The sequence below is a fragment of the Anopheles marshallii genome, chromosome 2 (assembly GCF_943734725.1).
Source record: "Anopheles marshallii chromosome 2, idAnoMarsDA_429_01, whole genome shotgun sequence".
Lineage (NCBI taxonomy): Eukaryota > Metazoa > Arthropoda > Insecta > Diptera > Culicidae > Anopheles > Anopheles marshallii.
Window position 1 is genome coordinate 86,448,598 of NC_071326.1, and position 13,826 is coordinate 86,462,423.

A 13,826-nucleotide genomic window follows, 5' to 3' on the forward strand; every position below is an offset into this window, starting at 1 on the left:
TGCTACCTTTCCGGATGGTACACCGGAAGGTTCGGTTATCTTTTTGTCTTATCTCCTTTGTCTTGTTCTGTGCATTACAGTCAACTTGGGTGCACAGCGTCAATTGCAATGCAAACAAGCTGGAAAACCGTGCCATGCTGTTTGAAGGAAAGAAAAAAATCCTCCCTTCGTACAGCTGGCGTAACCTATGTGCAAGCGATTTTTACAACACCGTATGAATGTACGGGGAACGATTGGATCGAATTTGGGCAGATTATCGACTCAGACAACACGTATGCTTGCCTTACCGGGTGAGCAAATCTTCCCCAGAAGTGCATTTCTTGGTAGCGCTTGGAACGATATTTTACAGTTGGTCACGTGGTCTTCGCCTGTTCAAATGGACTGGTGAATTGATTTTTACTTCCACCGTGCTCAAGGAGCGAGCATTCGGTGGAAAGTCCATACAGTGGATAACCGATCCAATTGACCAGAAGTTCACCATAAGCGTTGCCGAAGGGGATGCTTGCCGATTCAAAAATCGCATCATCACACTACTAAAAAAAAACCACTTTGAATGAAACCTTCCGAAAAAGCTTTTCGAACCATACAAACATGTGTAGAGTGAGCTATATTTCCAAACAAAAATATGACAAACAGATGTGAATGTGACATTCGCGTGTCATGAATGTAATACAATTGAAATAAAGCTGTTTGAAAAAAAACCTTCTGTTAGTGTTGTGTTTAATGCGATACTTATCAGCTCAAAAATTACTTTGCATCAGTTTCAATTAGCGTTCTAGGAGCATAAGCCCTTTCCATGGTTGAAAAGGATTCTTACTGAAAAGGTTTTGTGCGGTTCCCATCAATCGATGTACTTTGCAATTGGTTTTCCTACGGTGAAACATTACGTTTCAATAGCACGTAAGAAGATGTACATGTGCGCGAGTACAATCATTAATTTCAGACGATTTACGGGGAATAGGGCTTTTCTGTTAAAAAAAGTGGCATAAAACATGCCGCTTGCATACATGCAGGCGTTTTTTTTAAATGGTTGATTGTTCTGCTCCGTTTCGATTTGTGAGAGAGCACACAAGCGTACACCGCAAGTTGTAGACAACCCGTTTGGCGTACCTTTTCGCTACATTAAACATTTTCAATTCAACGTTCAGTGCCGGCGTCGAGGTTAATGTCAGTGCTGTGCGAATGATGCATCCCTTGCACTGGCTGATTCACAACATTGCCTAACGTCACAATAATTACTGAACGTTGTTGTTGGTCTGATTGAGGGTTTTCCACATGAAAGGCAGGTTGCAATGAACCTTCCTGTAGTATAAACTCCCCCTTCCCTCCCTCCCATTTCTTTCCCGTTCCCCTTCTCGGTGCCACGATGTTGAACACTGGAGCAAAAACGCGGACGCCTCGTTTACGAATTCATTTATCAGAATGAATATTAATTGCTTCATTCGGCAACGTGCGCCCACGCACCAGCAAAGCCACCAAAAACAGTCCCACCGGTGTGAGGGTGGCTGCTTTTTGGTGGATCCGTTTGCCCACCCAAGCCCAACCAGACCGTTCACAAGGAACGATCGTTCTCCCACCGCGTCGGGGTGGTACGCTGTGTTGCGCTTTATTTTTATTTTTGCCAACGATTCGATCAGAAAGTCAAAAAGCGTGCATTCCTGAAGAGAGGAACAGATAAAACCGATGATAACATTCACCTCCAGTGTTGGAGGTTGCTTTACAACATGCTTAACCTTGTCCCCTTGGTATGATTGTTCCAATTACTGTCCACTGGCTAGTACCGTACGGATCCGAGTACACGAAAAGCCACGAGATGGATCGATGAAAAATGTTTAATTGAACAGTTTCCATTTATCCCGCGTTTGCCCGCCATGCCTTACCGTACGCGGTTGCCGGTGCAATGTGGTGGAAAATTTTGCATGCTTTTGGCTGGTGGTTGAAATTAAAATACGAAACGAATGAATATTGCGTTGTTCGTTTGCCATAAATTGTGCATTAATCATACCTTCGCTGCGCTATGATTTGTTGTTCGTTTTATTTTTTTACTTCTAGGCTTTCGTGTGGCAATTCACTTGTCATATCCTAAATCTAGAGATGGAATAATGAACGAATTTGGCTGTGATCTTACTGGCAGCGTCTCTGTTAGTCACCTTTTCAAAGAGATGTGTGATGGAGCATTTTATTGCATACCTTTGGGCGTTTTGTATGCTGCGATATTTTGCGAACCTAGACTGCAAGACTGTTCAGTTAGTTACAGCAATGTTTTGCATAAATAGCCATCGAAAGGTTTTGCATCCGTTGAGGTTTAATATTCAGTTTGGAGCTGCATTATAACACCGCTTAACACTAATTAAATCTCGCAGATGGTTTTACAGCAGCACCACTTGATGAGCGATTGCCACCATAGTAATGTTTTGCATTTCTGTTGTCCTCTGTACGAAGAAATCTTGAACGTCACATTCATTCTCGAGAAGGTTGGAAACACTAGCAGCACAAACCTTTCTCATCCCAGCAATCCACGACGGACTGCCTTGGTAGTGAAAAATTTTTATTACAATACTTTTCTCCTAATTAGTCCCGCCAGTACGCTACACTTCACGACGGCTGCAGAACAGTTTCACTCGGTGTGCTTAACTTCGGCACGGAAAAGTGTCAAGAATGCACTTACTTTCAACCCGTAACCGGCTCGCACAAGTTCTTTGCGTTTCGTTTGATACATTCCTCGGTCTTCTTATCGTCTGACAAGCTCAATATGGTGTGTTTTATTCATCCGGTGCGCTGCTCTTTCTTAACCGGGATTTTTCTCCTCCACCAGCAACCGGTAATGGTCGGTATCGCATCGAAAGCATCGAAAAGGGAAACGATTGGCTGACTTGTGGGTTTCGTTTTTCCGCCCTGTGGTATTCTCGTGGGAGACACAGCTGTTTCTTTTCACCCGAACATCCGAAGCAGAGTGTGAAAATTGAAAATTAAAACTAACATTAAAATAATATTATTAAATTATAATCATGCTCCCGCAATCGGAAAAGCATGCAGTCGAGTAGGTGGCATGAAGGTGCTAAGAAAATATCGTATCGCGATGCAGAAGGAAGGAATTGTAAAATGATTATACTTCGCGTCTTTCTTTTTCGCCCTTCTTACCTACCTTCAGAAACACTTACATTAGCCTGCCGTGTTACTTTTTCTTGCGCTGAAAACTAATTTTCACTACTAAAATTCAACAGTAGAAGTTTAGTTTGAGAAGCGAGAGAAAGGCGAACGAATAAATCTGATAGTACAGCTTGCAGCACAGCTTCTGCGCTGCTGCTTTTCGCCGATCTAGCTGATGAATTGTAAATCGTGCAAAAATTCTTACATAGTCTACGATCGCAATCGTGCACGGTGTCGAATAATCCGATGCCAATCCCGTAATGGATGGTTAGAAGAGTAATCATAAGAATATTCCCCCGGTTGCTGGAACGGAACATCGGGCCACTCTTGTCCAGTTGCGGGAATTAAATTATAACTTTATTTGCCTTTCTCTTCGCATTATCTCATGGCCCTTTTTTTCTGCTCGGTGGTATTCCCATACCGCCCTACACGATGGTACCTTCCAACTGCCATCTGTGAAATGGTGGAAAGTATCTTTATCTCGGTCGGAAGGACGAAATGAAGTTGTACAGATCGTGGATGAACGGGTGGGTGGAGGGGCGGTTTGTTAAGGAAGGACCAAGATTTTCCACATGGAGAAAAATGAAATGGAGCTCGTGGATTTCGGGTTTTTTGTCTCCCCCCTCGAACATCAACTTGAGCTCGATGGTGGAAAATGAGCAAAATTGGAAAAGAAATTCACAACGGAAAATTAAAACTCGACAAAAACGTATTGTGATGCCAACCCAAACGCAAAAAAGTACGCCAATAAGAATGCCACAGAATGTACCCTTACTCGGCCCCTTTTAAATTGAACACCAAGCCAGCTGTGGAACTGGGCAGCGAAATTAGCAAATGAGTTACACACTTTTACATTACGGCCGGATGACCGTGGGCAAAGTGGAAAGTAATAATTGGAATGGGAAGGAAAGAAAAACACAAGATGGGGTTTCCCTTTTTTCCATTGGGAGGAGAGAAAAGTTGTTAAACCGATAAAGGTTGGTCAACTAAATTGATGGGGATGAAATATGAGACCCACGCAAAGGGTAATCTTGCGATAATGATAATAATGTAACATTGAAAACAGGCGATGACCCGGGATGGATATCTTTTGCCGAGTTACTTGACACTGTTCCAAATGCTACACTAATTTCCTATTCCCGCGGTCGTGCGATGAGATAATTTATTCAAAAAACCTTTCAGCATATGAGTGGTCAATTATAATTTGCAAAATAAATTGCAAATCTTTAGACCTAAATGTATATAACCTGTTCTAATGTAAACGACTTTTAGGCTAAATGTGTCCTAACCATCAAGAAAATAACCTAACACATGTCATACGATTTTATCTAGATTTTTGTTCTGTAAAGTACAATCGAAAAAGAAAAAATATCAAGCGTAGTAGGCCGTAGTAGCGAAAAAGAAAAAATATCAAGCGTAGTAGGCCTTATTCATTAAAAATAACAACCTCGTTGGTTGGGAGTGCAACCCAACTGTTGCGGTAGCAACTAAAATAAACTCAACCAACCAACCATAAACTCAACCGACTGTAAGCTATTTCAGAGTTCTAAATAATAAGTGGACGAACCATTGTGCTTGACGTTAAGGAAATATACTTTTAACTGTTCAAACATTTGTATGTCTAAAGCTCTAAAACCCTTACTTTATGAATCTTTTTAAGACCTACCACCTAAACAATTACGTTTAAGTAAGAATCGAAAGCAAAATGCCAAACTTTTGCCTTCAAACTATATCCGGCGCTTTCTCGTTTACACCACAAGATGAGTCTATTTCGTTGTTTAACCACTCCATAATTCTTTCGTCCCACCGCACGTGGTTTGTTGTCTGTAGACTGTAAACCCCCAGTAGAACATTCCCCTTTTGAACGCTGCTAACCACTAAGGTACGGTGTCAAAATAACCGCAAACTTTACCGAAAACTACCACGAAACATTGAAACTTTACGATCCGCGAAGGCAACCTCTCGAGACGCCGTATCGTTCCGGTGGGAATCGCCAAGACACGGCGCTGCTCTTATAGCTGTTCTCCATGCCAAACGCAAAACCGTGCCCGGAACTGGAGATGGTGCGGTTGAAAGACAATGAACCTGAAACTCCAAAACCCCGAGCTCGAATCGGAAGGCTACCATAGCATCCGGGAGCTTTGAACTGCTGATGCAACGAATGCCGCAGGAAACTTTCGAATGCAGGGAAGGTATCGTACACACGAGTTCTGTACCGCATCTCCAGGAAGATGAGGTGAAGATTTTAATTGCTTTGCTTTACACCGATCGCCATTGAGCTGCTAAACTTGCGATATTAATAACGCGATATGGTGGCATCATTCATGGGTTTGAAATGAACCCGGGGGAATGGAACTACGGAGAAAACTGCATCCACTACGATCTTCAGTGGGCGTTGTCTTTTAAAATGGGATCGCAGAACGGCATCCGAGTGTTTTTGATGAGAGTTAAGAGATTTTTAAAATGCACTTGTAGCATCACAAGAAAAGTGAGAGCTGAAAGAAACTGCGAAGAAAATTAATGGAATAGGTTTTCTCCTTCATCGTTTTCACATTAAGCCAGGGCCTCAATTGACGAACGAGGCTATTGGGACACAAACTAAGCAAATGTGTTGAGTGGATGTGAAAAGCAGTTATCTTTTTACAAGAATTACGATCAATTCCGTTTTCCACTATTTCTTTTACACTACTGCTACTACTTCATAGAAAATTGCTGCCTCGCTTCTACGCATTTCAATCTCAGTACACGGCCAAAGATGCACATTAAAAGAACGGAAAATAAACTGCGTTGAGATAGAAGTTCCGAACTACCTGTTTTCTGAGAAGCAGTGTTCCTTTGATGATAAAGACGGCTATTGCTATAGCTACAGCTGTTTCTATTACACCATTTTGGTTATTTCTTCTATCTAGTGTTCAATACACTATTTCACTTTTTGTATCAACTGATCAACTGCTTGCCTTAGTAAAGAGTTTGTTAGCCATGAATCTTGATCGCCAACTATCCTTTCCGATGTTCACTAATAAACAATTTTCAATGCAAAACATTCAGCACTTCATTCAACTACCGCTGACATTAGCATAACCGTAATCTCAGAAGGTGACTTAAGTGAACTTCTCCGTTTAACAATAGTGCAAGTATCAGTTACTCAGGAAAAGCGAAGCAGCCTTCACTATCGACTTTTGCAACTCCGACTTCCGTGCTCCCAGGAAAGCACTCCAAGCGAAGGACATGACTCAAGAATTACAGCTAGTCCATGTCTAAGTTTTCAATTTATTATGAATAAAATTAAATCAGTACACTGTTTATCAAAAAGTTCACCCCCGGGTTGGCCGCTCGCCATGGGTATTCGCGTGGGACGATGCGGTGGGGGATTCGATAGGGTCGTCAAAAAGAACTCCACCGTGTACGATGGGAAAGTTTTCGGTATTGTTTTCCACAACTTCCTCAGCAGCTAAACGACGTTATCTGGTTGGATTTCTTTTTCTACCATGGCAATCTTCAATAGTTCGTCCAGCAGGGTGTAGCAGAGGCAGAACTGGAAGGTAGTACAACCGGCGCTATCGATGCTTTCCGATGCGCAAAAGAATAGCCGTATTGACAAAACGGATATATTAAACCGGAGTTGAGAAGGCTTAATGAAGGTTCGCTTTGCTTGCCTCCCGTAAATCCTACACACCGCACGTTGTTCCTTCGCTGCACGGCACAAGCCCTCCACGAAAGCCATTGAGGCGTACAACTTGGACATTACGAAGGATGAATGCTAGTTTGGGAAGGTTCGGATGGTGGAAACTTCTTCGATTCCCTTCATTAACTGGGAAAGTTTTGAGGACGAGTTGCGTTTAAATTTCCAAACCGTGAAGAGCGCAACACGGAAACGATGGGTAGAACCTAGCGCCACAGCTCGTTCTCAGTTGATAATGGAAAGGAAAAGTTTTTAGTTAAATGTTGTCATTTAAGCATAATAGTTTAGTTTTATTTTTGACAACCACTCATTAGCCGACCGCAACCCAGCACCGAAACTCGCACCATCGCTGTGGCGTTATCGCCCCTGGATGCGTTGGACCTCGACCTCCGAAACCTCCGAAAAACCACATGCTAAACGCCACCGTCATGCTTCGCAAGTATAGGTTCAAAGGTACAGATGGACTTAAATCGAAAGCGCCGGGAATATTCCATGACGAATATTCGAATAAAAATAAATGCGATTTGTTGTGGTATTTTCTAGCAACTTCTACCGTCCTGTAACGACTCATCACCCGGCGATGGTTTACCATACAAGCCCCAAACAGGTCAACTTGAGACAATACTGGTTTAAACCGATCGGTTTGTTACCATCCACTGATAGAAAGGCCGGATGTGTGTTCAAAAATCAGGATGGCCTGACCGGCTGGACCCAGCTCGGGTGATTAATTGTGAAGCTGAGGTGATGAACGCAGCAGGTTGATAATGGACGAGGTGCAAAGGTCCGGCGTGTCCGAATGTTTCAACGCATGATCGGATGAATTATGTTGCCACAAAATAAAGCATTGATAACTACAAGCCATACGGCCCAAAATTGATATTGTTCAACACACACACACACACACGAAATAATTAGAGGGGCTCGTGTTTTCACTTACCTCGCAGAAAAGCTCTTATCAAGTCAGTTTTCTGCGTATTTAATGAAATACAAAAAGTGCCTGTAACATCATTCAACAAGACGATTATGATTTTAAGACCTTTAGATGAGTTTTTGGAAACCAAATCACAGTAAGTTTTTAATAAAATGTACAATATAGTGTGGCGAAATACTACTTTCGTTATAAAAAAGTAACTTTGTCATGCGGATTGCATAGCTCACGATTTGCCGAGACAAAAGAATGTATGCAATTTGCAGTACAAAATAATTAAGTTTCACGCTATTCAACGGAAGTTTTTTTTTTTAATTTTTATAAGGAAAACATCGCCTATTGCGCATTTCAAATGAAGTTTTGTTCAAAAATGCTTCTTGCTTATTTCCACATGCAAGAGTTGTATTTTGAATGAAAAAAGCGACTCACATGACTTATAAATTGTCAATCAAGGGAGTTTTTCTTATATTTGAAATTCTCCACCGCCTTTTCAAAAGAGGAACCCTCCCCTCAGCGAGGTTAGTGACCGTGTACCGACGCACCCAGTCTGTCCCGATGATTTACGATATTTCATTGCGCGAAATTTATAAGAAAACTTTTCGCCCACAGTTGGACAAACCGACCGCGGTGCGTAACGCGGTTCACCGGGTCAAAGTTGTGGTTGGGTGCTGGTATCGCCCACAAGAAGTGAAAAACGAATGCCTTGGAAAAGCAATATGAAATGCATTATGAAGTACGAAACGAACGGAACCAGAAGAAGGTGGCGGCCAAAGGGAATAAATTGAAGATGCTTGAAGTTCCCGGAGGCAAAATAAGGACACGAAAAACTGCGTTACTTTCCCCACTCGATGCCGAAGAAAAACTTTCACGGAAGGACAAGAAAAATAAAAGCAAACGAAAAAAAAAAAACACACAGGAACGCAAATGATCACCCCAATGTTTATGTGCCACCGTTTATTACAAGTGTCATCGTTTTGTTGGACTTTCGCATTTCACTGTCCGGCCCTTCCGCGTTGTGCGTTACGGCAGAAAGGAAAAGCGTGCCGTACTGTAACGACTACAACATCAAAGCGTTGTTAACTTTGTCATTTCAATTATCTTCTACCATCATCTTGTGCCGGAGGGCAACAAGTAAAGCCAGGTCCGAAAGAGTTGTCAAGGTGTGGCGTCTGACCTTATGGCCAGGAAGGATGTTCAATTTATCGTCCAAATGCTTATCAAAGCTGTCAAATGTTGTTAAACGTTTCATTATGCACGGAACGTCCGGGGGAAAGAAAAAGTTTCCCTTATTTACTGCCACGTTGGAGGAATAGTTACACCATTGCAAAACGAATGCAGTGCTGAGAAAAGAGCTACCGTGAATAAAAGCCGAAAGCAAATAAAACGCTCAACTGTCCACGCACCCCATAAGAGCCTTCCTTTTCCGTGCATAAATCAAGCAAAAATTTCCACCTTGACCATGTTTTTTTTTCTCCCTTTCTCAACTCAACAGGTTACAAGGCGTCAACAAACAATAAACATCCCGCGGCAGTGCTTGGATAGTTGAGTTTTTTTCCCCCATTTCTTTTCTGCTCCATCCATCCGATTCCCCACGCCGGACGAACCACCTCCTGGGAAAGCGGGCATCAAAAGCAAATACCCCGAAAATTCCTCCATCCCACAGACACATCGGCCCCCGCCCATGCGTTGAAAATATACTTCCTTTCGGCCGAGTTAGCAAAGAGGACCGGAAAAAAGGGCACCGGAAAAATAAACCACCCTGCGCCAACCCAAAAACCGCAAAAGGAGGCGACGTTCGGGCCACGGCAAACACGACCGGCGACAATATGCTGCAAGCGGTGACGAGGACAACCGAAAAACCTCAACGCAAGTAGACGCTACGAAAAGTTTCTTCCCTCGTCAAAAGGCAGAAAAAAAGGACGACCGAAGGCGTTCGTGCATGAGAACGTGCGAAGGGCATCAGCAGAGAAAGAGGTGATATTATCCCTTTTATTTTTAAGGCACATGTATGTACCACACGTACGGGGTCAAACGGTGGTGTAAGTGTGAACCAATCTCTTACCCATCCACCGCTACCCGTCCTCCATCCACCCAGTTCCTCATCCAGCGACAAAGCGTCAAAGATTGACCGAGAACGCTAACGAAGCGGCAACAAAGCGGGAATTAAATTTTGCACTAAACGTGGGGGAAAAACAAAAATCCACAGCTACCGAGCACGTGGAAGTGAGGCGGGAAAATCCACCCAAGGCTGAAACCGAGACGAACGATTCATCACACAGGATGAGGATTAGGCGGAGCGTGAATATTAGCAACGGCAGTGTCTTTCATCTGGTGCTCGTCACTATGGCAGGTAAGTACTTCCACATAAGCTTACGGGCCGCAGATGGATATTATTCGCACATGTGTGTGGGTTTTAAAGCGTGGGATTCCTTCAGCTTGACTTTTCTAGTTACTGTTGTTGTTGCAATAAACCTTTTATTCTAATTAATAAAACAGAGAAAAAAGGAGTTCTACTCGTGGTAAATAGTGTAAGGAACACACAAAGGTACCCAATAGTTCACATAAAATTACCATAAGTTGAATACCAGTTTTCCTGTCCGGGAAAGGACTAAACCCAAAACATTCAAAATAAACCACAAATTGCATACTTTGAGGCGCATCGAACCTGTGCCTATATTACATCGATTGTAACAAAATTACATGGTAGTGTGTAAAACCATGTTGAGCTAACAAACACTTGAACACTTGAACACTTAACAATGAAGTGAGTTTTATTTGAATAGAATTTGACCACGACGCGATCGAAATACAAAGGATAAATAAAGGAAATCCCCTAATGTCCTTGAAGAGACAAATAAGCCATCATTCGTATCTCCATTTTGTGAATACGACATCAGTCAGGAAGATGCAATCCCTGAAGGAGGTTCATAAATGATGATTTCCATAATGTCCTTTGCAGATCCTTTTTCAACATCATGGAACTGATCTAGTCGGTAGTAGAGTTACCATAGACATGCGATTCCATCTAGCTGGTTAATGATTCCCCTGGTGTGGATGACTCACATGGACCACCCGTTTTGCTCACAGCCCTCCTGGTAGCTACTCGAACGTATCACGGAAATTGTGAAAGATACTCAACGGGGTGTCGTGGTAAGACACGCCAAAAGAAAGCTTCCCTAGTCACAACCGCACAATGTGCAATCGAAGGCACCGAGCAAGAAGTGTAAACGCAAGCAAAATGCATCCCCACACGCTAGTACTGGGGTCGCCACGTTCTATCGATGTTCCGTGCCGGCAGTGTAACGCTTTTCCAACCCAAAACGTATCCTTTAAGTGGTGCCGCTAGTGTTTTTCTTCTCATTTTTCATCGCGTTTGCTCGCTCGTGGGTGAATCGCAACTGTGTGCACCATTATCCGTGCATTGAACACGGATGCGCCCGGTGCAGGGGCATCTGCTCGTTTCGGAGTGTGTGCTTCCGATATCCGCAGTTCCCGCTTATCTCATCTCCCCGGGGGCCGATTTCGGCAAATTACATTTATTTACATGTCCCGGGTATTTCGTGGCACGGGCCGGGGCAAAAAAAAGGAGCACGAAAAACACGTCCAACCTTAGGTCAGTTAAGCTCCTGCCCCTGTTGACTACGGTCAGACGCATGCCAGGGAACGGGAGCAGTACATGATGAAAGCGACCAAAGGGTTCGACCATGGTTCTGCTAACGAAAAACCAACACTCGATCGCAACACTAAAGCAGACCGCATCGCCAAAGCTAATATACTAACGGGGTGGGTTTTTGGGCTGCTTAACGAACTTCCCCCCCAACCCCCCTCCCCCCTTCGAGTAACCAATGCGGATGAAACACAGCCGTGCGGGTTTTTGTCCTGCCGGCCACACGCGCATTGCAAATCGGATGAACTGGCCCCGGAAGGTGGGAACGGGGCGAACGGGCACTCCCAAAGTTTCCATTTAGACCTGTGGCCACACGCTCATCAGCCGATCGCGAGCACTTGCCGCGGACGGTGCTACCCAGCGGACGGAATTGTTGTTAACAAAATCAATTAAAACGAAACCGACGGCCGTGTGTCTCGTGAAAATTGTGCGGCACCTTTGGTGTGCATTGGGTCGTTGCATAAAGCAATCATACTTACACGCAATTGCCACAATGTCCTGCGTGTTTCAATTTTCGCGTATCGGATGAAACAGGAATCGATACGCGGAACTGGTTGGAAATGTCGTATCGAATCGAAATCGAATTTCATGTGGAGTTTTTTTTTTGTTCAATGTGCTCGCTTCAAAACATGGAGTGATAGCAGAGGTTCAGCGAGAGTTTGGAGAATGGAAGTAAGATTTGTGAAAATTGATGAGAGGGTTTTTCATTTTGCTTGTTTGCTTGTGTTTGCGGTGAGCCCTGCTTGTTTCGAATGCGCTTATTCCAACTTTACTCGATGTTATACAAGTGATGACACACGTTTGCTATCCCTGTAAAACCAGATCATACCGTTTGTCTGTAACAAGAACTTACTATCTGGTTATTTTTGTTAAACTAAGCCTAGCGGACCAGTTATTTCAAGCACTGCCCACTAGATCGTTACATCCAGAAGAAGATGATATGCTTTGATGTCTTCGATCTCCAAATGCTAATGCTTATTTCCAGGTACTTCCAGGTACTTTTGAATCAAGTCTCTGTCATTCAGGGAATTAGTTATTCGTCTTTACCAAGATATTACCTTCTAGAACCTCATTGATGGTCTTATCAGCAAGAACTCATAGCTATTACCAGTATTACCAGATCCATATAGATCGTATCGATCTTTTTGGTCGATACGCAAATGACTTCGACCAGCTGTACTAGGAACTAACAGGCGAGATCCTTGGTCATTCCTTTATTATGCGAACAGGATCCGGCCTTGGGCAACATCTAGTAGAATTATGTTCTACTGTTATGGAATTCACTTCTCCGTTACCTACAAATCGCGCAGTAGTTGGGCGTAGAGACTCTGTTCTGAGTGCAACTCGTACCTTCAATTACTCTGTAAGATGTTAGATGGATTTTTCCATTCGGTTCAGGTTTAATGATGTAATTTCTCCCTTGTTAATGCGTTCGATTGACAAATTCGGAATAAATTAAAAGAAATATCAATATTATTTAAACAATTGTATTGCATGTATTAAATTTCTAAATATATGTTTAATTAAAGTAACTTTACGAAAGATGGTAATTTAAAGCACAATACTCCAGTGCAAACAATACTTCACATCGTATTGATCTGCCAGCATGTACTTAAATATGGTTGTCCTGGGACACGTTCGCACTCTTCCATAATGGTGACAACATGCGCCACCGTAATCTTCCCCAAGGAGCTCGGTGAAAATGACCCACATCGGTATCCGCAACATGCTTCACATCATTTACCCTTATTATGTCCCTTTTTTAAAGGCTTCAATCGAAACTCGAACTGAACCCATCCCGTCCCACCTGACCGTTTGTTCGCAAACCGATTAAACGCGATGAGCACGATCCTTTACTGAATGTTTGGGTCGCCTCCGTACTCCAATGCATCTTGCACACGATTGGAAAATCATCCGCTGTCCCCACTGGTTCTGGTTTACCCGCGTACTATAAAGCACAATCGACATGAGCGAAACGAATGAAGCATAAAATGGCAACAAGCTGTACGTAATGGCGGGTAGGAAGTTGTGGGTCGTGAGGAATATTTCACTGTCCCTTGCAATGTTCCCTTTTGTCCGCTCCGTCATCCGTGCTGCTGTGCGTGCTCGCCTATGTTGTCGGGCTCGTTATTCATTAACGATTTCATCTGTTGTTAAATAATCAAATAAAATTTTAAAACAAAAGACCCTACACTATGCGTCCCTGTGACCCGTGGGACTGAGGATGTCCGGTGGGACTAACAGAGGCCCGAGGCGGTAGGTGGACCAGCCGGTTGGTGAATAGTTGCGGACAATTATGGCCGACACGAAGGTGCCCTCATCCGTTATCCCGGGTCCAGAATCGGTCGGAAGACAAATGGCGAATCGAAACCGAACAGCCAACCAACCAACCGATCACC

General features: G+C 43.4%; 1 protein-coding gene across 1 annotated transcript in view; it reads left to right on the forward strand.

The window, feature by feature from the left end:
* The first annotated feature begins 10,040 nt into the window (after window positions 1–10,040).
* Window positions 10,041–13,826, forward strand: part of LOC128719733 (uncharacterized) — a 29,517-nt gene continuing 25,731 nt past the window's right edge. The window contains exon 1 of the mRNA XM_053813363.1: window positions 10,041–10,110. Coding sequence (XP_053669338.1) covers window positions 10,041–10,110 — 70 coding nt within the window. The remainder of the gene's footprint in view (window positions 10,111–13,826) is intronic.